The 27,610-nt window shown below is 43.3% G+C and overlaps 1 protein-coding gene across 4 annotated transcripts; it reads right to left on the bottom strand.

Annotated features, from left to right (window-relative positions):
- LOC135220017 (uncharacterized) lies at window positions 1–27,569 on the bottom strand. 4 transcript variants are annotated; one of them, XM_064257317.1, is made up of 4 exons: window positions 27,425–27,567; window positions 10,908–11,025; window positions 3,718–3,915; window positions 1–2,359 (listed from the first exon to the last, which is right to left on the bottom strand). In XM_064257317.1, the coding sequence occupies exon 4, from the start codon at window positions 2,345–2,347 to the stop codon at window positions 296–298; it is 2,052 nt and encodes a 683-aa protein (XP_064113387.1). In that variant the 5' UTR covers window positions 2,348–2,359; window positions 3,718–3,915; window positions 10,908–11,025; window positions 27,425–27,567; the 3' UTR covers window positions 1–295. The 4 variants fall into 4 exon arrangements, with proteins under 4 accessions (XP_064113387.1, XP_064113386.1, XP_064113388.1 ...); XM_064257316.1 differs by lacking the exon at window positions 3,718–3,915; XM_064257318.1 differs by lacking the exon at window positions 10,908–11,025.
- Window positions 27,570–27,610: the final 41 nt, after the last annotated feature.

Here is a 27,610-nt window from a genome sequence, read left to right as displayed (position 1 = left end):
TTTGAACTTTCAAAGTTTTATTGTTATAGTTGCAACTCTTACAAAGGCATGGTCATCAATACTATTTAATACTTACTGTCATATCTACTTGCATGCATATTACTGTAGAAACATCTCTCAAAAAATACATATGTCATGGCATACAACAAGGACACAAAAGTAACAAGCACATCACTGTACATGACTAAAGCTCTCCCTTACAGTTCTGAGATAATATTCTTCAAAAAATATTATATATATCAACAAACAAAAGTTCTCAAGCAGTAATATATAAAAAGCAATCCCTGGTGAGTCTTCATGGATGACTACATGGAGAATCTGATGAAGATTCCTTGGTAGACACTTTAACTTCCGACTCACTAGACGAAGATGGGGACGTGCAGTTGCTAGACGATGGAGAGCACTTCCCATTGAGTCTTTGGTAATGTCCTTGGCATTCAGACTTGTGCTGCTGCTGAGCCATATTTTCAGCCACATCCTCACAGAGAGTCTCCACTATGACACGGATATTTTCAGAACTCGAGCCGAGACTTTCATAGTCACACCTGACTTTCCTACGCACACGAACCTCATCACTTGCACGAACCTCATCACTTGCACCCTTGGAATTCTTGCTTACTTCGTCACCATCGACGTCGTCGTCGTCATCATCATCGTCGCTGTCAGAAAACTCGTCAGAAAGGTCATCCACTTCTTCCAAGGATTCGTCACTAAGTATATCAGAAGAATGTATCAGAATGGACGACCCATTATCTGACGAAACATCAGAAGAATCAGTAGAAAACTCTTCGTCATTCATCGAGAGGTCAGATTCGGAGCAAGCTTGCTGGCATTCTAAACACTGGTAACCCATGATTATTCTGCACACTTGATATTTTGCTGCTTCAATGTCAAAAAATATCTTAAATGAGTGGGGAAGTTGCAGCATTTCGACTAGTTCAGCTGTATGAGACACCATTAAGGCTCTCTCACATTTCTTCAGGCAAAAATCATGGACATTCACTTGAGGCCATGATTTCTTTGGTATCTGTGAAACCACGAGAACGTGGTCAAAGATTGTCCTGACGCATAACTGTCGCAAACCAGCAGATAATTGTCCAAACATAAGGCTAACAAGGTCCAAAGATGGAATCTGACCATTTCCTAGGTGATTAAAACTACTATAGTCCATGAGTGAAAGTAACTGATCCAACAATGTTGTGACAAACGTTGTGTCACAATCTGGCAATTGACACTTCAAGTAGAAATGATCAATTAGGGGGGATATGGAAGACAAGATAATTTTATCAGTCAAGTGTTTATGTGGTGGAGAATTACCATCACACGATTCGTACGTGGTGACGCGAGCGTAACGTATTCTAACACTAGAATCTATCAGTAATGGAGCTAGCAATGGTGATGGAAGACACCATAACACATACAGGAGTAAATTGGCGCAATACCCACATTCTGGAGGAAATGAAACTGGAAACTGGTTCACACATACAGCACTATCAATCTTAGCACCATCATCACATAATTTCAAGGTCAATTCTACAGCTCCAACAAGGCATGACCGAAAGAGAGCAGTTTCACCAATGCAATTATGACTGTTTATATCTACTGAGTCAACCATTTCACACATAGTTGAGTAAAGACATGCCACATCTTCTGCATCATTACTTAGAATGGCATCCATTATGGGTGAATTTCCATGGGCATCACGAAGGTTTATATTTACACGGCACGTTTTAAGGAACCTCTTCCCTAAATCTAGATCGTGTTCGACAATCCAGTGGAACAGAGTTTTGTGATGAAAAGTTGTGATAACATTAGGGTCACCTCCATTTTCCAAAAAAATGTTAATGAGTTCACTAGTCTGTTTTATAAGCTTTTCACAATCTAGCATAGTGGGCTTGCAAGAGTTGCCATCAAGATCTATTGTACCTTTAACAAAAACCATCAAAATATCATCTTCACCTACATACATTGCTATTTCATCAGATAATGCATCATATTTACCATTAACAAAATACCTGAGAGCTTCATAACACACAATAAGCTCTTCAAATGGGCTTGGTGATATCCTGTCAAAATCTACAAATGGTATTCGAAGATTTGGGTTGGCCCCTTTCTGAACAAGTATCTTTGCTAATTTCAGATTACGCTTCAAACTGCTGTAGTAGTTATTTGTCAGGACCATGTGGAGGGGTACATTTTCACAAGGGCCATCATTCAAGAAAGATACATCAGAAGTAGCTTCAATGATGTCTTCTGCCAGGCGGTAGTCACCGTCACTTATAGCGATGGTCAACGGAGTTTCGTTAATGCCAATCTGGCCTCGAAAGTAATGGCGTCTTCCAGCCATGTTGCATCAAACCTGGAAAAATAAAGCCTTAACAGTACTGACTCATTCATGTGAATTGTAAACAATCAGTGATTCAAGCAAAGTATACTCACAAATATTGAACTATCTTGTGTAAACCCTTTAATGTCACCACTTACATCATTTGGAAAAGTCTCAACACAAACCTAATGCTTCATAGAGACTATGTTTGTTTAGTGCTGTCTAAATACATTCAAGTCCCACAATGCCTCTGGTGGTGTTCAAAACAAACCAGCAACCTCTCATTTTTTTGTATTTGCTAGGCTCATTTTAACATTATCACTGTTTTGGAATGGAACATAAAATTTAGGCCAAAGGCAAAGAACTGGGACCTATGAGGTCATTCAGCGTTGAAAGGGAATTTGTGAATAAAATGTTTTTAAAGGTATAGCAGGAGAAAAACCTCGCAGTTACATTATGAAACAATTGTCAGGAAAGGGTGGAAAATAAGGTGGAAGAAAGAGAATATGAACAGAGGTACAGTAAAAAGAATGAAAGGGGTTACAGCTTGGGGAACAGGGACAATCACTGTTTTATGCATTTAAAAATCTTATTACTGTGGTAATGATCATCAGCAATTATTTGCAATTTTTTTGCACTTATACTTTATTCTATTTTTGCACTTATACTTTATTCTATTTTCTTTTCATCCTCTCCACAGGCAATTTTTGAGTGACATTTTCTCATCTGAACAGCCATTTTGTTCTTGGTTTCGTCTGCACTTCTGGTGGAGGTATTTTCTCTCCTTGTAATGCTGAAACTTATTTTTTTGAACTATGAATGTTTTACATTCATTTCTTTAGGTGTCGTGTGATAAATCAACTTATTTTGCTTCTATGTATGTTTAGCTTTGTATGTAATCCCTTGTTTATGAAGTTTCAAATTCTTGGAAACTTTGCTGACTATTTTTATCATAAACATTTATTTATGCCTTAAATCTTGTACTCAGCTTAATTTAGGCAAACTATGGTCAGAGTGAGCTTGTTCACAAGAACTGGAGGAGTCTCATCACAGCAAGCACGTAAACCCTGTAGTCCAAGGTTGTTGCAGTCCAAATTCAGCAAAATAGAAATCTGGTTGGCGCTTTGTCACTAAAATAACATAGCTCACAGAACCTGACATGGGAAAGAGTGCTGTATCGTGGGACTTAAGACATTGAGGGCCATAGCCTCTGGAACAGATGTCATGGGGGTGTCTTGTGCCAGAAGGCATCCTATAAGAATACGATTAGTCACAGGTCCTTGAAGAACAAAGGGTCTGTTTTTGGTTACTTTTTGATCCCACATTGTTGCAATCCTTATGGAAGTGTTCTGGAATATTCATTGCAGTACCACTCATACACCTACACTTACAATAATCAATTGAAGAATCTCCCGGAACTTGTCTCATCACGTGCCTTTCATTTAACAGGACAACTTTCTCGAGAGGTGGGCAACTCACACAATTCCCAAAGTTTCTTAAAAATACCATAATTGGCTCATGGTCACCTCCATCCATTGAGGGCTGATGCCCTCTCCCATTAAGGTGGTACAGGTTTCTCTTGATTGTTCCTGAAAAAAAGAAATAGAGGTAGAAGAACACCTGTAATTAAGCACTGCATGTGCCTCTTGAACAGGAGTCTGCAGGCTTTCTCTTCCCTAATGTCAGTAGAGGCAGAAGAGAACTCAACATAATGTAGGGATCTGCCAACACATCTGCAGTACCAGCTGACTACCATTATTACTCTTTCTATAACAGGGGACTTGAGCACCCAGGTTTACCTATACCATACAAAAGGGATAATCATAAGTAATGAGTCTGTAGTAAAAACATGAAAACTGAAAATGAAGAAGACAAAAAAGGAATATCAACAAAAAGAGAAAGCAAACATACCATCAAAAAGTAGTCAGAGGAAACTATTGAAAGTTGCATAATACAAGGAGTATGCAGAATGATAGGGAAGTGTTGGAGAGAGAGAGAGAGAGAGAGAGAGAGAGAGAGAGAGAGAGAGAGAGAGAGAGAGAGAGAGAGAGAGAGAGAGAGAGAGAGAGAGAAGACGATATACAAATGTAAACAGGGGAAAAGATAAGGGAGGCTAAAAGGTACATGACCAGGGACATTTGCAATCAGAATCTCAACACAGCAGAGGGAAAGAGAAAATAATTTAGATGGAAAAGATGTAAAATGGGTAAAATATATCCAAGATGAAGATTAGAAAATCTGAGTTGAAAATAGAGATACTGGAATAATGAAGGTAGTTTAGAGTTAAGTATATCTTAGTTTTACCAGACCACTAAGCTGATTAACAGCTCTCCTAGAGCTGGCGCCTGAAGGATTAGATATTTTTACGTGGTTAGGAAAAAAAAAATAGAAGGACCATGATGTTACAATGGCCCCAAGGATGATGATGGCTAAAAAAGCCCCAGGACTATATGCAATAACAAGTAAATTAATAAAAGCATGAGTTGCTAGAATTTCAAAATGAAAATCTCATAAAGGAAGAGATACCCCTTACTGTAATGGTAAATAAAGCAAAAATCATAATTTCACTGCTTGAGTAGGCTACGTGAGGACTGGAAAAGGTGATGGAAGAAAGGCTGAAAACAATTTTTGTAATCAACAACTGTCAGTTTGGTTTCATGCCAGAGATTTTGACAACAGCAATGGTGGACTGGCCACGTTGCCAGCTTGCCAGCTTGCCGGATGGCAAGTGGGCCCCTTACACAAGGGCCACTTTAACATTAGAACATGGAAAATTTAATTTTCATATGTCTAGAAAATTTACACATATGAGTGAAAAATTACATTTTAATAATAAAATAAAGTTTTAATTATACTTTCCCAGTAATTAAATAGCTAAGACTCACTCGCTGGCAGTTAAAATCCCACTACTTTTTGTTTTTTGTTTTGGCAAGGTAACAATGACCGCCGCCGCCCCCCCCCCACCCCCCCCCCCACCCCCCCCCCCCCAACTTTCAGGGCTAGAGAGAGGAACAACTTGGCAAAGAACTCAAGTTTGTTTTATGCTGTTCAAAATACTAAAATTCCATGCTAGGGAATGGAGGGTGGGCTCCGATTATATAATTACTGGGTAGGTATAATTAAAACTTTATTTTATTATAAACAAGTCATTTTCAATTATGTAACTTACCCAGTAATTATATAGCTGATTCCCACACTGAGGGAAGGTGAGAAGCATGGATAATTCTACCCCAACATTTTTATAGAACGATTGAGAATAGAAAGCTTTAAGTTGTTGCAGGAAAATACTGGTTGCCATTCACCTTATCATGTACAGGAGAGGCAGTAAACCCATGTCATGCCTATTACTTTAGCGGGACCTTTGTAGCAAAGAACAATTCTGATGGCTAACAAAATATCAAAGTTATTGGCCCTGCCCAGGGATCAGTACCAACAAATCACCAGAAAACTGTTACCTATATCCAAAACAATTTCTAAATAACCATCATCACCCTACCAAAGGACTGGAGGGTACTCCAGGTACTTTGTACCTCCAGGCTTCCCATAAAAAAACATTGTACCTTGTACCACGGAGAATAAGTAATTAGGAAGGGTTGTTTCCCACACTTCCTTTCCCAACACCACACCAACCACAAGAAAAGGACCCAGGGTACTGCAGTCTTCATACATGGTCTCCACATCACAGAGATAATGTGATGCAAAAACTTATTTGCTTTTCCGAAATGTTGAATTAATAATAATTGAGCGAAATAAATTTCTCTTAAAAGCTAATGAAGTGGCTATTGCTCTAATTTCATAAGATTTAGCCTTACACAGCGGGAATACGTCTTCCTGAACTGAAGTTTGATGGGTTTTTAACAGAGCACCGAGTAAATTAATAAAATCTCCCTGAATGTCTTTTGTTCTGCAAAGGTAATACTTTAAGGACCTCATGGAGCACAGGGTTCTTTCCACATCATCTTTTCCCAGGACTTCTGTCAAACTAGAGATTGAAAAAGAACAGGGTCACAGATTAGAGGGGAACCAAGAGAATAGGAACAAATAGCATTCCCTTTCGAAACGCCTACTTTCTTATCTAACTCATGAACCTCGCTAATCCTTTAGGCAGTTGCCAAGGACACTAGGAAGAGGGTTTTCCTAGTTAAGTTCCTCAGACTAATTTCATGCATAGACTCAAAACGAGGCCCGGACTACCTCTTCAATACAACGTCCAGATTCCATGGCACAATTAGAGAATCCTTATGCTTGGAGGTATCAAACAATCTAATCAGATCCTAAATGTCTGAGTTGGATGACAAGTCTAAACCTCTGTGACGAAAAACTAATGCCAACATGGTACTATAGCCTTTGATGGTAGAGGTTGAGAGGTTTTTTGCTGACCTCAAATGGAGCAAAAAAAAAAAAAAAACAGCTATTTGCATCACAGTGGTTTTAGAAGAAGAGATGTTGGAGTTCTTACACCATTCTCTGAAGATTCTCCACTTGTGCTGATATTTGTTATTTGAGGGCTTTCTTCTACATATGGCGATAGCCTCTGAAGCCTCCTTAGAAAATCCTTTCTTTCTGAGGAGTTTATTGATACTTTGAATCCTGTCAGGGCCAGAGAAGACAGATTTTTGTGGAATCTCTGGAAGTGTGGTCGTCTTCAGTAGCAGCCTCGGGAAGTCCACTAAAATCTCAAGTCCACTAAAAGATCTACGAGATTGGGGAGCCATTCCTTCGATGGCCAGAAAGGGGCTACTAGAATCAGTGGGACATTGCTGTGCACAAGGAACTTGTTTAATACTTTTCTTATCAAGTTGAAAGGTGGAAATGCATACAGCTCCTTTGACCAGTCCAGAAGAAAAGCATCCACTGCCCACGCTTGTGGGTCTGGAGTTGGTGAACAAAACAGAGGGAGATGATGGTTTTGAGAAGTGGCGAACAAGTCTACCATTGGTTTTCCCCAAAGGCTCCAAAGGTCCTGGCAGACTAGCGGATCCAATGTCCATTCTGTCGGAAGGACCTTGAGTTTCACCTGGAATTGTGACTAAACGAGTATTGTTCTGTTCTGCTCAGAGAAGGAGATCTCTTACCACTTCATATAGAGAGAAAGACCGAGTCCCTTCTTGCTTTTTTACATTGAGAGAGCAGTTGTGTTATCTGCATAGACCACTATCGTTTTGTTCTTTACTTCTGATATGAAGGACTGAAGATCCAAATGTATGTTCTGGGGACCAAACCTGACACTTCACTCTTCTCTAAAAGAGCTCCCCATCCCAAGTCTGATGCATCTGAAAAGAAGTTCAGGTCGGGGCTCAACCGAGAGAGACCTGCCTTCCGACAGTCTCTCCTCTGAGTTCCACCAAGAAGGTCCTCTTTTATTTAGTGAGTTATTGGAAATACATGCGAGTCTGGAAGCACCTTCCTGTTCCAGCTCACTTTCATAAAATACTGCAGGGGTCTGAGACGTAGCCTGCCAAGAGAGAGAAACTGTTCTATCGACGATAGAAACCCCAGCAGACTCAACCAACCGTTGGCTGAACACTCATTCAACGAATGCAGTGCTTGTGTCTTCTTTAGACATGATTTACTCTTTCAGGGTCGAAACAACCCAAAAATTCTGAGACTATAATCATTCCCAAATATTGAATCTTCTGCCTGGGAATCATCTGAGATTTTACAAGGACTCCTAACTTTTGAACTAACAGGAGTCTTTCGGAGGGCCTCTGCACATTGACTCTATGACTGTTTCTATCCTGAACTTTGTCTTCACAAAAAAAGACATTCAGGGCGCTGACATCCAGGATGGGCCTCCTGCCCCCCAATGACTTGAGGACTATAAAAAAACGGTTGTAGAAACCTGAAGAAGCCTCTTGATCCTCTGCTTCTTCATCCTTTGATGAAACAAGGAGCTTGAGATGTAATTACCTCCATCCAGGTTCTGAGTTGACACAGCCTCTGCAGAAGCTTGTGGTGCCAACACATCTCCAGGCACCTGAGGAGTCATGACGGTGGGAGCCTCGACCACCACTGGCGCTAGATGAACTGTTACAGGCACTTGCTGTACTGTCGTGGGCTCTTGCTGTACTGTCGTGGGCGCTTGTGGAGTCGTTGGTGCTTGAACTGAATTACACGTAGGAGGTTTATTCAGTAATAGAAAAATACTGTCCAGCTTCAACTGAATAGGGTCCACTGCCGCAGAAGCGGAACGAGCTGCAGGCGCTAAGGGTGCTGATGGGTGCTCTTGCACACCGGAAGACTGAGGCGGTACTAAGCAAGCGGGCGCTATCTGGTGCTTGACTGAAGATTGCTCGGGCGCCACTGCATCCGACAGTACTTTAACTGTTCACTCTGTAACTGTAGGGGCATTAAGTGAGCCAGAAACAGCAGCTTGACGAGGAGCTGAAGAATGATGATGAGCCTTGGGCTCTGGAGGAATGTCAATTTGAGTGGCAATCGGAAGGAAAACACTCAGGACAGTTCCAATGACTGCAAGAAGGGTGCAGTTCTCTAATCCTCTTGACAGTAACCACTGGATCATGAGCCGCACCAGGAGCGCCTCTCTTTAAAGGTCGTGACTTGCTTCCCGAGCGTCACTGGTGCTATGGAGAGGAATCATCAGAATTCGAAACGTCTGTGCACATCCACTGAGAGACTTTTTGCTTTGTCCATCAGGACACCTTAACAGATGAACCAAGCTGCTCCATAGTCTGTACTAGCAGAACATAACACGTATCAATCTTTTCCTCGAGGCTGACAATGGGTTTGGGATCGGGAGAGTGGAAGCCTACAACTGGAAGAGAAGTGGGAGCAGGGCTAAAGATATCACAGGAACACTCAGAAGATCCTGGGCTAGCTGGTTTTGAATTAGCCCTAAGCAAAGCCTTTATTTTTCTGTCTCCCTCTATCTTCTTTAAATGAGACTCTAAACTCTTCCACTTTCTCTCATCCCAATCAACTAATTATATCTCATATCAAAGGAACATACTTGCCCTTGACATTCTGTACATAAAGTATGTACATCATAAGATTCCTTGGGTTAGCCTAGTCTCGCAACCTTTAGAGCAATATCTAAAGCTAGAAGAACCTGTGTGCGACATTGTCGACAACACTGAGACCTGTCAGTCACCATGGAAAAAAAGCAAAGTTGAGTTCTTTATTCAAAATCAAAACAAAACTTATCGCTACCTAACTGTTTTGCAAATCAGCTATTATAAGAAAGAGTACTACTTCACCAATTGTGATGATACAATAGGAAAATTTCCAAGAAATTCCAGGAATAACTGCAGCCAACAATCATCTACAGACATTGGCCGACAGAAACAAACTGAGCTCTTTGCCAAGTTATTCCTCTCTCTTGCCCCGAAAGTGGGTGGGGCATTGTTACTTAGCCAAAACTAAACAGAAAAATTAGTACCACCCACAAATTTCAGGAATTTAACCACCAGCGAGTAAAATTCTTAGCTATATAATTATACTGGGTAAGTTAGATCATTAAAAAAAAATAAACATTCCAATAATTTGTCCTGTGTGTTTTCACTCATGCATTTTCAAATGTTTCATGTACGAATTTCTCACGTAAACTCTATTAGAGTATTATGGCTGAGTGTTGGAATGGGACACCCTTTTGTCACCTGGCAACCAAAATTTTTAGACCGAGTCCACCACTGGACAACAGAAGCAATAATAGTGGAACTACATGAAATGTAACTCACAAAGAGAAAGAAATTCTATCACTAATGTACGGGTTTTAAGACAGCATTTGACAGAGTAAAAAGATAATACGTACAATCAAATGCACATTTCAAAGACAGAGGTGCCAGAGAGCTTCAGGTTAGTTACCTTTAGTTACCTTACTCTACCACAACACCAGATCTAGAGTGAAGGCAGTGACAAGTGTATCAGAAATGACTACAGAATACAGATCCCCTTGAAGTTGCTTTAGCAGATGGTCTAATGCTAGTTGAAGAATCTGAGGAAAGTGGTGGAGAGATTTAAAAGGTGGGAAAGTGGGGTGGATATGAGATGAGTGAAAATCAATATGAACAAAATAAAACTTATAAGACTACCAGATGGTGCTCAGAATTGCAAAACTACACGGCGTACAAGATTTTCAATCAATGAAATGCATTACAAAACAAATGGGAAAGAGAGGGGAGTTGAAGACGCTGCTGTGAAAGATGGGACGCACTGGAACGTGGAGCCAGATTTGAGAGAGCAGTGACTAAGAAAGAAGTAGTAACATGGATGAAACACAAAAAGATAGCTTTACTACTGGGAAAAAAAAGTCTTCTACTAATCGAGAGATAAAAGACTTACAAAGAGTTCATAAGGAAGCAGAAACTGAGACACAGATAAAGAAAATGGAGAAGATTTTCAAAAGATGAAACCATGGACAAAGTGGTGGGAAGACTATAACAAACGATGAATTAGTGGAGATGTGGTACCGAGAGGCTGGAAAAACACTGATATGTATCTAAAAGACAGAGATGGTTTGGATATATACTAATAAGGATGAGGAACAGTTGGTCAGAAAAGTAGTAGACATGGAAGTACCAGAATGAGGACCTGTAGGAAGAACTAACGAAATTCTCCTCACCTGTCTCCTCCTACTCTTCATCCTCCTTTCTTTCCTATTTCTCCATATCACCTTCTTCCACCTCAGCTTTCTTTCTTTCTTTCTCTCTTCCTCTGAATCCTTCTCCTCCTTTTCTTCTCTGATAAAGAAGTAAATTTTAATTTATTTCTTTAAAGATCCTGATTATCTATAGAGAATAAATGCTTCTTTTTATGATGTTTTTGTGGTCATTGCTGTAATGCACACCTTTATCATCCCCAGTCCTATTCCATACATTGAATCTTATGTATATAAGTAGGAACTTTGTAACTGATATTCTATATTTTGAATGACTGTAATAGCATGAGTACTATATCTGACAGTGGCCCTTTTCAAGCCGAGGTACTACGTAAATAGTTTCTTCCAGCCCCTCAATTGGTAACTATAGCTCTGCTGAAGTACAGCTCTCTCCAGGAATTTTGATACAGCTACTACCTTCAACCATTAGTTCCTGTTGTATATGAATATTATGGTAACACCGAAGGTCTTTTGTTTACCTTTTCCCACACGAATGCATCTTCATACTGTAGTAACAGTCGTGATTGGCTGGAACAACTTATATGCCATATTTCTTCATTTGCGTTTTCTTCATTTACATGAATCACTGTATATAATGGGCTCATGATAATGTGGATGCATTAACCAAGAAATAAGCTACAACAAAATAAAAGTTTTAAGTTATTTTGCACTAATTCTACATTAACAGGCAAAGTAAAATTGGTATTCCATCTTTAGTTTCAAAAATAAAAAATATTACAAGTCTACCAGATGATGAAAAATGAGGCAGACTGCTTGACAATAGACTAGAGAGCAAACAAGAAAACACTGCAGAAAATTTTGTTTTCTGGTTTAAAGTTAGGTTATTGATGAGTCCATAACCTTTTGATTGAAGTTCTTCAGGAAGTAGGTAAAAGAAAACCTCCTTACATCCTGAACAAAAATTTCAATTTAAGAATAGAGGAAGCTCTACTGGCAGGTACTGACAATGTGTGATCTGCATTTGTTATTTTAAAAATCATAACTATGCCAAGCCTTTTCTATAGTCTCTCCACAACATTCAACTGATAATTACAAAAACCACAACATAAATAAATCAAACTAACAGACATAATTTAAGCATATCCATACTACAGGATAGTCACATCAAAGACTTTCATACAAAAATATTACTACAATAATTCATTAACTTCTTTATACCTCAGTCATGAAAAAAAGGTAAAAATCTACATTGGCAGCATCACAAAAGCCACAGGAATACTGAGAAGGGAAACACAAGGATTAACGAAGAGTAGGATCGGCAAGATATGAGTGAGGGGGACAAGATGCAAGTTGAACAATGAGTAATTGATGAATAAGAGGTGAGAGAAGGAGACATAACAACTCCTTGCACAGGTTCAATACAGTTATAGAAAGTGGCTGTTTGCAATCTCCACCATCTACAAATAGATTAGAATGGTCAGGGAAAACACTATAAATCAGGTTATGCAAAAAAAAAATAATAAAAAATAGGTAAAGGGCTTGTAATTCACTCTCTCAACCTGTTTATAGTCGCAAACATCCAAATAACTGAATTTCACATCGGCAGTCAGCAGAAAACTAAAAATATTTGTTCAAAGGAGGTGTAGTTCTGCAACAGATTGATCTGTTTGCTTAATGAGGATCTAATCATGGTAAAAGTATTACATGGTATGACAGATCTATTGCATTTAGGCTATTAAGCTTGGTTCTAGGACAATATGCAGTCATTGAGCTATCTACCAAAAAGTGAATTTCCATCATGAGAAATTGATTTTGCTGACCCCTTCACTTGGGTCTACCAAGCACAATGCAGGAATGAAACAACTTGGCTACCAAGCAGATATTATATATACTATATGTATTGGCCTCCTCTCGATTACAGCCTAAATAAAAAACTAAATGACTCCTCCAGTTGCCTAAGAGTGATATTGGTAGAAAACATTCAATATATATACAGTGGAACCTCGAATTTTGTGCAAAATCCGTTTCGAACCCTCCAATGACATCCAAAACGTACGAAAACTGAATCAATAGTAATTCCCATAAGGAATACATAATGTGTTCCAGACTCCCAAAAATATATAACAATACACTTTACAAGGAATAAACAGTTTTACATATAGAAAACAATGAGAAATGAATATAAATGAAAAATTAAATGAATAATGAACATTTAACATTACTCTTACCTTTATGGAAGGCTTGTTAGCGTATGGAAGACGAAGAGGAGGGGAGAGGTTATTCTTTGGAAGGGAAACCCCCCCTTCCAGAAGGACTTCAGGTTATCAAGAACCTATTTGGGGTTACTTCTCTACATTTTTTAGTGGCACTAGGATCAGTTTGAGAGTCACTGGATCTCTGTCGAATAACAAAACTGTCCAGAGACACTTGTTTCTGATGTCTCTTCAATATCTGCCTAAAATGATGCAAAGCATTGTCATTAAACATGTACAGAGACATAGACTGCAACATCTTTGTTAGGAGGGTATGTCTCAACAAAAATTTTTATATCACTCCACTTTGCAACCATTTCTTTAATCACTGAAGTAGTCACAGTCTCCACTCTCTTCTTCCTCCTCAGATTCCTCATTTGCCGTCTGTTGCTGTTCTGCTGAAGGTCTCGTAGCTCCTCGGGGTTAGCTCTTACCTGTGTGGGCATCCACTAACTCTTCCACATTCTCGCCGTTCATATCCAAGCCCATGGACTTCCCCAGAGACACAATAGACTCCACAACAGGTGTAGGGCCGTTAATTCAGTGTTCTGAGGTCACTTCAATGCACCTTTGAAACAGTGCCTTCGTGTACAGTTTCTTGAAGTTTGAAGTGATCCGTTGATCCATGGGCTGAATGAGAGGAGTGGTATTAGAGGACAAGAACTTCACAGCGATGAATTTAAATTCATCAACAGCTGGTCTTCCAAGCCAGGAGGATGTGCAGGAGAATCGTCCATTACCAGGAGGTACTTGAGGGGCAATTGATTCTCTTGGAGGTATTTTTTCATGCCAAACACTTCATTTACCCACTCAACAAAAATTTGCCTCATGACCCATATCTTTTTATTGGCCTTCCACATCAACAGGCAATTTATTCTCTATCACATTGTTTTTCTTGAACCACTCGGGGAGTTTCAGTGATACACAAGTAGAGGCTTCACTTTGAAATCCTCACTGGCATTCCCACAGACCAAGAATGTTGACCTATCCTTCTTAGGCTTGTACCCTGGCAATGAACTTTCCTTCTGCGTGATGTAGATCCATTTTCACATTTTTTTCTGAAATAAGCCTGTCTCATCACAATTGAAGATCTATTGAGGGAGGAATCTTTCAGCCTCCAGATACTCTTTGAATTCACCAACAAATTCTTCACCAGCAGGTTTATCGGAGCTCGCAGCCTCCCCACTATGCTGTATGATGTTACGTAAGCCTGTACACTTTCTGAATTTTTTAAATCAGCCTCTGCTGGCCTTGAAATCACTAAGAGCAGCACTAGTTGTTGGCATTTACTCACTCAAATCAGCATGCAACATCCTAGCTTTCTCACAAATTGATCGCTCCAGACACACTATCCCCCCACTAACCATTTTTCAATTATCAACACCACCAACAGCTTCTCAACATCTTCCACTTTTTGCAATCTCTGTTTCGATAATGCCGTTACTCCTTTCACAGTATCAGCTGCCTTGATTTCATGTTTCTTTGCTAGGATAGAGCTGATCGTCGACATTGACTTGCCGTACATCCATAGCAAGATCAGCTACACGTGGACCACTTTCATTCTTGGCAACAAGTTCTTTCTTGAATTCAATCATATTCCTAGTCTTTTTTACTGAAGGAGTGGCAATTGCAACTTTCTTTGGCCCCATGATGGCTACTTTGCAATGAGTTTTTACGTCAAAATTAGCACAAAACACAACAAACAGGTGCGATGATCCAAACCAGTCTACAGCAGCGAGCGACCCTTTTGTTATCTTAATTTCTTTAGAGTAGTGAAATATGATATTGTTAGTATACAATAAAGTTTTGTACATACTTACCTGGCAGATATATACTTAGCTTAGGTCTCTGACGTCACGACAGAAAATTCAAAACTCGCGGCACACGCTACAGGTAGGTCAGGTGATCTACCTTACCCGCCGCTGGGAGGCGGGTGTAAGAACCAGTCCCCCTTTCCTGTCAGGTTATTTTCTTCCACCTGTCTCCTGAGGGAGGCTGGGGCGGCCATCAATCGTATATATCTGCCAGGTAACGTATGTACAAAACTTTATTGTATACTAACAATATCATTTTTGTATTCATGTAACTTCCCTGCCAGATATATACTTAGCTGATTGACACCCTTGGTGGAGGGAAGAGACACATACTTACTTAGAAAGTCCGGGGGACAACACATGTTAAAGGAATACATAATATAAACCTCTGGTTCTTACCTGATTTAGGCAGAAGACTTGATAGTTACTGTCTATTAGTCTGCGTTGCCTAAAGAGTCTCAGCGAGGGCGTGACCTATGGCTGAAGAACTCTTTGGGTCTACCAATGGGAACTGAGTCCACTTACTTGCAGAATCCAAGCAGGATCTGGTCAATGGGATCAACCCGCTTACATGCCAGAGCCTTATCACTACCAATTGCAGGAGCCCTTAAGCACACTGATCACCTAACCATTACTAACATTAGTATACGAAAGAAGGAGCTGCCTCCCTGCAACCTCCTTCGTACAACCAACAAACTCAAACTTAAAACTAACAGGGAAAAAGGATTAAAAAGGATGTGTTTCAGCTCCCTGCCCCAGCACTGAATCCGCCGATACGTACGGGCCTAGCCCAAAACACTTATCATACGTAATCGATACGTCCCTTAGGTAGTGATTAGAGAAGACTGATTCACACCTCCAAAAGTGGCCTTCATAAGGTTTTGTAATGACAAATTCTTCTTGAAAGCCAAAGACGTCGCGATGGCCCGTACTTCGTGCGCCTGACTTTCAGAAGGTTAAAACTGTTGCTGATTGCAAGAAGAGTGTGCTTCTCTAATAATATTCCTGATAAAAGAATGAGAGTGCATTTTTAGATAAGGGCCTACTGGGGTCCCTTACAGAGCACCAGAGATTGCTCTCATTAGCGGCAAGTCTTTTCTTCCTCTGAAGATAATATTCAGGCTTCTCACCGGGCAAAGAGATCTCCTCTTCTGTCCGACTAAGGAGGATAAGCTTTTGATTTCGAAGCTCCTGGGCCACGGCGAAGAAGGGTTTTCATTCTTGGCTAGGAAAGCCGGAAGAAAAGAGCAAACCGCGGAGCCTCCTTGGAAACCTACCTCACCTTCTAGAGCCTGCAGCTCGCTGACCCTCTTTGCTGACGCTAACGCACAGAGGAAAAGAGTCTTCATCGAAAGGTCTCTGAACGAAGCAGCATGGGGAGGTTCGAACCTTGAGGACCTCAAGAAGAGCAGCACGACATCAAGATTCCAGCTAGGCACTAAGGAGGAGGTTCTTTTAACCGTTTCAAACGATCTGATTAAATCATGGAGGTCCTTGTCCTCAGATATGTAATCCTCTATGACGAAAAAACTGAGGAAAGCATGCTCCTGTACCCCTTGATGGTGGAGACAACCAACCCGCATTTTTCCCTCAGGAAGATAAGGAAATCTGCAATCTGTGTCACAGAGGTACTGGAGGAGGAAACTTTATGAGTCCTGCACCAGCGCGTGAAAAAACATCCCACTTCGACTGGTAGACTCTAGATGTGGAAGGTCTACGTGCATTGGCAATAGCCCTTGCAGACTTTGCCGAAAAGCCCTTAGCTCTGACGAGACTCTTGATAGTCTGAATCCAGTCAGACTGAGAGCGGGGAGGTTTTTGTGAAACTGTCGAAGTGGGGCTGTTTGAGCAGATCGACTCTTAGAGGTAGGGATCTTGGGACATCCACAGCCATTCCAGTACCTCTGTGAACCAGTCGTGGGCGGGCCAGAACGGAGCTATCAACGTCATCCTTGTTCCTCTGACGCTGCGAATTTCCTTAACGTTTCCCCTATAATCTTGAAAGGCGGGAACGCGTACAGATCCAGATTCCTCCAATCCATGAGGAATGCATCTATTGCCACTGCTCTTGGGTCTGCAATAGGGGAGCAGTATAGATCTATCCGCGCATTCCTGGAGTCGCAAATAGATCCAGATGGGGCTGCCCACGTCCTCCACAGCTCCTGGCATACGTCCCGCGTGCAGAGTCCACTCTGAGGGAAGGGACTTGATTCCTTCTGCTTAGCAGATCCGCTCTGACATTTCTTTCTCCCTGTACGAACCTGGTGAGAAGCCTTATGTTCCTTTCCTCTGACCACAAGAGGAGCGATCTCGCTGTCTCGTACAGGGAGAAAGAGTGAGTCCCCCCCTGTTTTCGAATGTAAGCCAGGGCTGTAGTGTTGTCGGAGTTGATCTGAACATATTTCCCTTTTACGAGGGGTTCGAAGGTCTTGAGAGCTAACCAAATCGCTGTTAGCTCCTTCTTGTTGATGTGCCAGGACACCTGCTCCCCCATCCAGGTGCCTGACACTTCTCTCGACCCGAGAGTAGCTCCCCAACCTTTGTCCGAAGCGTCTGCATACAATACTAGGTTGGGGTTTCGAACTTGCAAGGAAAGGCCTTCCTTGAACAATAGAGGGTCTAGCCACCAACGTAGATCCTCCTTTATCTCTTGCGAAATCTTGAACGCAAAGTCCAGACCTTGATATTTCCGATCCCAGTTCCTCGTCAGGAAGAACTGTAGGGGTCTGAGGTGCAACCTTCCTAGAGAAACGAATTGCTCCAGAGAGGAGAGTGTCCCCAACAGACTCATCCACTCCCTCGCTGTGCATACATCTTTCTCTAGAAAGATTGCTACCTTCTCCAAACCTCGGGTTATCCTCTCTGGGGACGGATACGCCCGAAAAACCAGAGAAGCCATCAGAATCCCCAGATAGATACGCTCTTGACTGGGGATTAGCTGTGACTTCTCGAAATTCACTAGCAAACCCAGAGAATCTGCTAGATCAACGTCACTCGTAAGTAGGCCTCCAGACATTTCTCCTTGGATTTGGCCCTGATAAGCCATCGTCCAAGTATAGGGAAATCCTCACTCCCTCGAGATGAAGCCACTGGGCAACGTTCTTCATCAGTCCTGTGAATACTTGGGGGGCCGTGGAAAGGCCGAAGCATAGGGTGCCCTGAACTGAAAAACGTTCCCTCCCCACATGAATCTGAGATATTTGCGAGAAGAAGGATTGGATCGGCACATGGAAGTAAGCGTCCTGAAGGTTCCAGTGCACCATCCAGTCCCCGGGACGAAGAGCTGCTAAGACTGATGACGTCGTCTCCATAGCGAACTTCCTCTTCTTCACAAAGACATTCAGGTGCGCTTACGTCCAGAACCGGTCTCCATCCTCCGAGTTCTTGGGAACTAGGAACAAACGTTGTAGAACCCGCTGAAAGTGGGTCCTGAACCATCTCTATTGCCTCTTTCTCTAACATCAGCTCTACCGCTAGAGCGAGGGCTTGATTCATCAGTGGGTCTTTGTATTTGGCCACCAGAGCCCTTGGAGTGGTGGTCAAGGGTGGTCTCGAAATAAAGGGAATGAGGTATCCCCTCTTGATGATCGCGAGGGACCAGTTGTCCGCCCCCTTTTGTGCCCAGACATCTGCAAAGTTCAGAAGTCTGGCACCCACAGTTGTCTGGAGGACACCCGAACTATTTCTTGGCCCTAATAGACCGGGAAGAAGGTCCTTCCTCTTCGGTGGTCTCGAACCCCTCTGGAGGAAGAAGAGCGAGACGAAGGTCCTCCTCGAAAGGGTTCTTGCCTACTTTGAGCCTCTTTCTTCGTCTTCTGCTGAAACGAAGGTTTCGGAATTCTAGCCGATCGAGCTAGCATATCCTGCGTCGCTTTTGCTGATAACGAGCTGGAGATATCGTTAATAGTCTTCTTGGGGAAGAGTTGCGGGGAAAGTTGCGAATCAGCAAGGAAGCTCTCTGTGCGTGCGAAACCGCCTTGGTAAGAAAAGAGCAGAAAACGGCCCTCTTCTTTACCACTCCTGCACCAAAAAGAGAAGCAATTTCCCCGGAACCGTCTCTCACTGCCTTGTCCATGCAAGACAGAACTGCGTGGAGGTCTTCAGGCGAAAGAGTGTCTTGCTCTTGAGTTCCTCTTGGCCAACACTCCCAGGGTCCAGTCAAGAAAGTTAAAAACTTCTAAGACTCGGAACATTCCTTCAGAAGGTGATCCAAACTCGCTCATACCCCACGTCGTCTTCGCAGAATTCAGCGCCGAGCGACGTGCGGAATCGACCAACGAAGAGAAGTCCGAGTCTGCAGAAGAGGGAAGAAGTCAGACCCAAGGGTTCTCCTGACTCGTACCAGAACCCCATCTTACCCGTCAGCTTGACGGGGGAAAGAAAAAACTGTCTTGCCCTTCTCTTCTTTTGAAAGCAACCAGTCGTCAAAGTTCTTCATAGCCTTCTTCATAGGACACTGTAGGCTTCATCTTAACGACCGAAGACTTCTTAGCCGTATTGGTCGTTGAAATAAGGACGGAGGAGACGGAGGAGACGGAGGAGCCACGGCCGAAAGAGACTCCCCAAAATCTTGCAAGAGGAGTCTGTAAGCCTCTTATACGAAGAAACCGCAGCATCCTTGGGCAAATCTTTCCTCCGAATCAGCAACAAATTCTTCCGAAGAATGACGTCTAGAAGCTCTACTGCCCGGAGGAGAGCTAATCCTTGGAGAGCGCCTGTTCGGAGAGCGCCTACTGGAAGAAAAACCACCGGAGAGCGCTTACACGGGGAGCGCCTACCAGGAGAGCGCCTACCAGGAGAGCGCCTACTTAGAGAGCGCCTACCAGGAGAGCGCCTAGTTGGAGAGCGCTACTAGGAGAGCGCCTACTTTAGAGAGGCCTACTTGGTGAGCGCCTGCTAGGAGAGCGCCTACTTGGGGAGCGCCTACTAGGAGAGCGCCTACAAGTGGTAGGCGTCTGTCGAAACCGATTCTAACCCACCAGAAGAGCGTCTGGAAACGGGAGAGCGCCTATCAGGCTCTCTGCGCCTGCTAGGCTCTTGGCGCCTGCCATCCTCAATACGCCTGCCAGGCTCTTGACGCCTGCCACGGGGAGAGAAAACATCCACAGATGAATCCCTGTCAGAAGCGCGGCGCTTACAAGGCTCTGAGCGCCTATCCAATCGGGAGTGCTCTAACGGAGAAACTTCCGTTGCCGCCTACCAGGTTCTGGCGCCTACTAGGCTCTTGGCGCCTACTAGCTCTTGCTGCCTACTAGGCTCCGAGCGTCCGTCAAAAGGAGAGTGGCCACCAGGCGAAGAACTCTTCCTTCGCTCCTGACGAAAAACTAGGCTCTTGACGTCTGTCAAGCTCTTGACGCCTAACTGAAGAGGAGCGGAAAATCCTGCGGAGAGAGCCTGCCTGGCTCCTTACACCTTACATGCTCACAACTCTTGTGGGAAGAGAGGAGAGCCTACTCGGAGAAAGATCCCGAGCTCCAGCCTGTACTTCTGAACTCCTACTAACAGGCTCAAAAGCTCTTCTAGCCAAAGGAGATTTAGCCGAAGGAACGTTCTTAGACTTCTTCACCGGAAGTGAGGCGTCCTTCCGACGATGAGAGTCCCGGCAATAGACTCTGCTAAAGCCGCAATTTGCGCCTGACACCCGCCAGGATACGCGCAGGAGATCTCTTAAACTCCTCTACAGGGGACGAAGTCCGAGAGCGAACAGGAGAAGCGTAACAGGACGAATCTTGGCGTTCTCTTGCGTTCCACTTCAGGCTCTTCCGCGAAAGATTCGGGCTGGAAGGAGGGCGCAAGGATCCTTCCAGGGCCTCTTGAGAGGGCGAGGACGACTCCGATGCTCTCCATCTACGCTGAGGAGAAGGCGACGAAGATGACGAGAAGCACTGGCGCAATAACTCCTTCTTGGTTCGTTCCAAGGCAGCCTGGGAACGAGCAACAGGAACTGCCGAGGGGACGCCTGACCGGTGGGGGTTCTCCCTAACCTTCCTGCGGCTTTCGACTTTCCTCCTCCACTGGGTCTGAGTCTGGAAGAGGTCTAGGCTGGAAGCGTTAGTGAGCCGGTCAGACGCACCTCCACTGCACTAGGGGCACTGCAACTGATCACTTGCACTATCATCACTCTTACCTTGTCGAGAGCGAGCGAGGCTCTCCTTACTCCTGATCGAGGCTCTCCCAGAAGCAACTTCCGAAAACGAATCTTCGGGTTCAAAGCTGGGCGCAGGGGCTGAAATGGAGAAGGAACTACTTCTACTACAGGATCTCAGTGTCAACTTCATCACCCTCGATCTAGAACTCTTTGAAGAAGCCTTGCGCACCCTATCTTTCTCTAACTTTCTCACATAAGAAGAGAGAGCCTTCCAACCATCCTCATCCAAATTCTCACACTCTTGCAAGGTTAATAAAAGAGCATTCATTCCCTCTACACGACTCATACCGAGTGAGGATCTAATGCAGCTTTAGGAAGCCTAACTTTACATTCCTTCTCTGAACAAACCCTAAATAAACTAGGTTTCTTAACTTCAGAATCATCCATGATTATAGATATGTAAGAGAAATCCAAAAGAAAAATCCAAAAAACAGTCCAAAAAGCGTATGCCAAGCCAACAACCAAAGTGTACTTACACCAAAATCCAAATCGTCGGCAACGAGAACGAATTTCAACTATCGTAAGGACTAAACAACAGGTGTTGTCCAGCCGGCGACAGAAAATAATCTGACAGGAAAGGGGGACTGGTTCTTACACCCGCCTCCCAGCGGCGGTAAGGTAGATCACCTGACCTACCTGTAGCGTGTGCCGCGAGTTTTGAATTTCTGTCGTGACGTCAGAGACCTAAGCTAAGTATATATCTGGCAGGGAAGTTCATGTACAAAAATGTGTAATCACTCTAAACCTCTGAGTTTACCTAATTTCCTTCACTCTGAAAGCCGGCCCTAAGCCGTAATCTTTTAATTGTTTGATTTGCATTATGTTTCCTTAATTCATTTTGGCCGTTAAATCATGCAACTCGGATCCGTTGCACTTGAAATGCTCCACAAACATAACAGTAGATATGGACAAAGAGAAATCTGCAAATACTAGGCAAGTCCCGAAATCTTGAGAACACTGTATAGAGTAAACGTTAACCTTACAAGAAAGTAATGGTGGTGACGTATGATAATTAGAAATAAGTAAATCAGATTTTTATGGATACTATTGTTTCATTACAAAGTTTGTAATCAATTTTTATTTTTCATAGCCAACAAACCTGAGGTCTTAACAATAGGAAAATCTTGTAGCGCCAGCTGGCAACTGTTTAAAAACAATCAAAGATTGTAATGCAAGGAATCTGTGGCATCTGGCAGAAATGGGTATACGAGGTGGAGACTGGTCACCAACCACGTCTGCATCCCATGACATACTTTCTTCCATCCCTGGACATGAGAGGGGTGGCTAGAGGTGGACAATCAATGTTAAGACCTCAGGTTAGCTATGAAAAATACAAATTGATTAAAAATTTTGTCATTTGTTCATATGCAGAACAAACCTTCAGTCTTAACAATAGGACAGACTTATACTTGGAGGGAGGTACAAGTACCCTGAACTGGCCGGGGATTCAGCCCACCATCCTCCCTAGCAGTTCGAGTTCTAAGGAAAGAGGGTCAGAGCCCGTAGAGAATAGATATGCAAGTATCTAAAAATTCCAGATTCATTGCATCATGGAAGACCAAAAGAACTCCATCTGTTCATGCAACAAACCATGTCCACCACAAGGGGTTTGTCACCACTCCTCCATCCCTTGCTAGAGAGAGGCGTAAATTGCTACTGAGAAGCAGATTTATCTACTGTATGGAATACATACCAAAAAGGCAAAGGAGCATGACAGCAGACTCATCTGTATAAGACCAGTTCCAGCATATGACATGTTTATTCTTCAACCCACCCACAGGAAGAAGAAAAGAAAAAAAAGATAAAGAAGACCAGCCAACTTGCTCATTCTCTCTTTCACACAATTATCAGGTAAGATACAAATTGTCCTGTCAGGGTCACTGGATGAGCTACACAACTTGTTGGGAAACCACCACCGGACCCCAAGAAAAAGTGTCCAAGGACCTGAGGCCATCGTCCTTCAGGTAAAAGGAAGTGAAAGTGGTTTGCCAAAGCCAGGAACCAGAATTCAAAATCCTATGAACCAGAGAGGAACACAATCCTCTGATGTCACGCACTTGCGCATGCACAGTATTCTTGACAAAACTTGAAGGTGAGAGTATGCCTGTTTAATCACCTCAAGCCAGAATGAAATGGTATATACTTGGACACTTCTTTCCTGTTCGGCCTGTTCTACAAAATGTCTACAACACCTCTTTTCGAGAAGCAGGGCCAACAGGAAACTGTTTTTTAGAGTCAAATCCCTGTTTAATATTGACGCAGCAGTTGAATGGAGCCTGATTGAGATTACTCAGGGAGCAGAGTAAGATCCCACATCAGAGGCTTGAAGAGAGTCCTCCACCAAAGGCAAAAGGATCCAGGACCGCCAGACTTAGACCTCCAGCTTCGGGTGAAGTGGGTGCAAAGAGACTGACATGGGTCTCCCCACAGGTGAAACAGCCTTTCCGCTATATCCTAATGCAGGACCACACTGTACCCAGGTTTTGACTCCGATGACTTAGTTTTGTCAGCCACACATTCTCTCTGCCAGGAATGTATCTGGCCATGAGCCCCACCGGTTGTTGATGCCCATCGATGCATCTCAACTGTCAAAGAGTGGAGTTGGTGAGACACCAACTTGTTCACATAGGCCACCACAGTGGTGTTTTCCAGCATCAGAATGACCAAGTGACCTTCCACCCTCTTCGAACTCCCTCATACCCAGGAAAGCTGCTTTCAACTCCAACACATTGATGTGAAGCAGCTTGTCCTCTGCGCTCCAGACTCCCAAGACTAGGAGCTCTTCGATATGAGCACCCATAACCTTCGGTGGAAGCATCTAAGAAAAGGAGCAGATCCAGAGGGGGTGAGTATAGAGGGACACCAACGCGTAAGGTTCTGGTCATCCACCACCACCATAGATGTCTTCTTACCTCTCCTGATAGAGGTATCTGATGCTGAGGGGAATCTCCTGCCAGGGACCAGAAACTCCTTCAGTCTCCAGCGCAGAGTGAATGTGGAGACGCCAAGAGGGACCAGCTTCTCGAAAGATGACAGATACGAGGAGAACCTGCCACTGGATAGCTGCTGCTCAACCTGAGCAAGAAAGGATTGAGCCAACGTCCTCAGCTTCTAAAATCTTTGGTCTGATGGAAAAACCCTCGATGCTGCCGTACTTATTACCATACCCAGGTAAAGAATCCTCTGGCTGGGGAGCAGATTGAAACTTCTCCAGGTTTACTAAGATGCCTAGGCTCTAAAAAAACTGAGAAGACAATACCTGTCCCACGAACTAACTTCTTGGAACTTGTCAAAGAACCAGCCAGTCGTCGAGGTATCTCAGCAGGCGAATCCCCTGAGCATGGGCCCATGTCGAAACCAGGATGGACACTTGAGGGCTGTAGTCAAACCAAAACAAGGACCTTGAACTGTTATCTCCTGGACGGAGGGTGGAATCAGGATCTGGAAAGTAAGCATCCTTCAGTCTATCGACAGCGTGAAGTCGATCTGCCTTAATGCTGCCAAAACTGTCCAGGGTGTCTCCATTCTGAACCTTGTCTTCCTGACAAAGAGGTTCAGTATGGAAAGATCTTTCACTGGTCTCCAATTGCCCATAGCCTTTGGAACCAGAAAGATCCAACTGTAGAACCCCGGTGAAGGACAATGAACTACCTCCCCTGCATCCTTGTCCAAACTCTTTGACACTTCCTCCCTGAGAGCTAAGTACTTCGGAGGGCCTTAAGCATAAGTCAGGTTGAGGAGAGGATGATCTGAGATAGGGAGAGGGAAGGTGAAAGGTAGTAAACACACCACCCAAAGGACATCTGCTACCCACTTCTCTGCTCCATGGTATTGCCATTGGGCTGAATGGCCTGCCAGCCATACCCCTACTCGTGGCAACGGATAGGGAGTGGCACCCCCTATATTGATGCCCAGCTCTGCCACTTCAGCTAGCCTCTCTTCCTGGCTTGAAGGAACGGAACCAAAAGGGACACTGTTGCTGCTTTGACTTAGATGGAGCCATAGGCTGAAGTCCTAACAGACACTGACTGCCTGGCAGACTTCCTTGGAGGAGACCACCTACTCTGCCTTGGAGGAGGAGGAGGAGGGCAAGAAACAGCCTCCAACTTCGTGACTCCCTGCTGAGGAGGAGGAGGAGGAGGAGGAGGAGGAGGAGGAGGAGCAGCCCTTGCTTACAACACTTCTTGCTAGAAACTCTGGAATACCTCTTGCTAAAACGCAGCGTCCAGCCTATCAATCATTGCTGTAAAGAACGCCTCAAAAGGGTTGACAATTGACTACAATGACGTCATGGTCGAGGATGAGAGTGACGTCACCAAGGCTGACACCACAGGCAGGAAGGCTACTGTGAGTGATGTCATGCACCCGTAATGGTACTGGCAGCCTGAGTCGATGGCCTCGCTGACACATGAGCCAAAGCAGTGGAGACCAAGAGGAGGGGGAACTGCTGGGGGAGCCAGAGCAGGAATGCCAGCAGCCATGAAATGTGACAATAGGCCTTCCAAGGAGGGGGTGCCCCTCAGGCCTAGGGAAGTCCATACAGCCGCCATCTTGTGCAAATTCGAATCTGAAACAAAAGAGGAAGATGGCATCGAGGTAAAATATCTTCCGCAAGAGAGGGGTCAACATTATAAACAAAATCACCCAGTGCATCTAACGATACTTCCAATGGAAGAAAAGGAAGGAGACAGGGCATCAACAGAAGACGAAGCAGAAGGAAAACTCCTGGAAGAAGGAGAAGCAGCTTTGTCCACTTGGGGAGGTGAAAAACCTTCCCAAGAAGGACGAGTAGCCATCCTACAGTGTTCCCTCTTCATGTAGAAACTTCCTCTGCAAAACAGGCCAGGAATGACATTCCCAAGCAAGGATTAGTAATATTAAAAAAATTCAAACAGCACCTACTCCAAGTAGAATGGGGGTCAGTCAGAGAAGCTAAAAAACCTGGAACAGGGAAATCCTTGGACTCCCAGACATAAGCGTTTGATAGGTCCGAGTCTTCTTGGCTGAATCCATGATAATAAACACAGAAGGCAAACTACACCCAAAAGAAAGAAACCAGATTGAAAAACATTTGGCAGGAAACAAATTGAAGCATCCACACTCCAAGGCTGTCGAAGAATGACTGAGTGTGTCACGGGACGCAGACGTGGTCGGTGACCAGTCCTTATCCCGTATACGCATTGTTGCCAGATGCCACAGATTCCTTGCATTACAATCTTTGATTGTTTTCAACTGGTTTCCAGCTGGTGCTAGAAGATTATCCTATTGTTAAGGCCAAAGGTTTGTTAAGCATATGAACAACCTAATTTTAGTTATGTGTATTTTCCTTTGAATCTTTCATCATAATTATTCTTCTAACAACATATTAATCCTTTATCATTACAATGTTATTTGTTTTTTACAATAGATTTACTACCATGGAAAATTGATGAATACAAACTGTCATTGAGATACTTCCAGCCAATCAAGTTCTTTGTAACAAAACAAAATGGCCCCAGACAAATTGAAAACACCCACTGCAGTATTACCATAACAGTTCCAGTGGAACTGTACATTCCAGGAAGTGGTATTGTGAATGCAGTGGGAAACTGTAGGAGTGAACTCAGAATGTATGGAATGTAACAGATGGTGTCCAGTGAAATGCTTAAGACTGCAAAAATATAAAGCAGAATATGAGGATTTACAGTGCCCAAGACAGGTGAGTTAATATGGAAGAACTGGTCTTAGAAGAGGTAGAACATTTCTGTTACAGAGCTGTAAAGTAGGTATGGAGACGGTAGTTAAAATGTCACTACAGCCTGAATGGAAATGGAAGTCAAATGGAGCAGAAATATGGACACTTGCAAATGAAAGTTTTATTACGTGGTGTGACTACAAAATGCTAAGATTCATTGGTAAAGTGTGGTGAGAAGATCATATTACAAATAAGGAAGTTGCAAAAAGTTGTGTGTGGCGCCCAGTGACTAAAAATTAGTGAGATCTAAAGTACTGACATGGTCTGGACATGAAATGAAGACATATGAAGAGCAGAGAACCAGACAAGTATTAAATATATTAGTAAAAATATGAATAACCATTATGCGAGCCCTATAAGACCATGGAGAAATGGCAAATATGAAAACCCAGACCAGATGTAGATTCAACCATGAATTGCATTTGACATACAACGAAGATGACCCATTTCACAAGTACGTATCCCCATAACAGGAGAATCGCACATGTTATTGATGAGTCGATGACTGTTGTGCATTACATTTTTCCTTGTAAAAATGTTGTAATAATCTCTTCAAACTCCTTATGTCTCACCTATTAAATGTTTCCATACACTCTGGTCAACTCTTCAATGATGGGTTCCTTACTGCTTCTCAACAGACCACATGTTCTCCTGATGGTTCCAGAGGAGTACCATTTGTCATCAGTACTATCTGCAAATAAAATCATGAAACGTTTACCCCTATCGCATAATTTCTCAACTTACACAACTAACAAAAG

This window comes from Macrobrachium nipponense, chromosome 1, assembly GCF_015104395.2.
Source record: "Macrobrachium nipponense isolate FS-2020 chromosome 1, ASM1510439v2, whole genome shotgun sequence".
NCBI lineage: Eukaryota > Metazoa > Arthropoda > Malacostraca > Decapoda > Palaemonidae > Macrobrachium > Macrobrachium nipponense.
The sequence above is the reverse complement of the archived record's forward strand: the minus strand, read 5'-3'. Positions and strand labels throughout refer to the sequence as shown.

Coding starts and splice junctions, on each gene's coding strand:
- LOC135220017 (XM_064257315.1), bottom strand. CDS start 2,347: ATGGCTGGAAGACGCCATTACTTTCGAGGCCAGATTGGCATTAACGAA.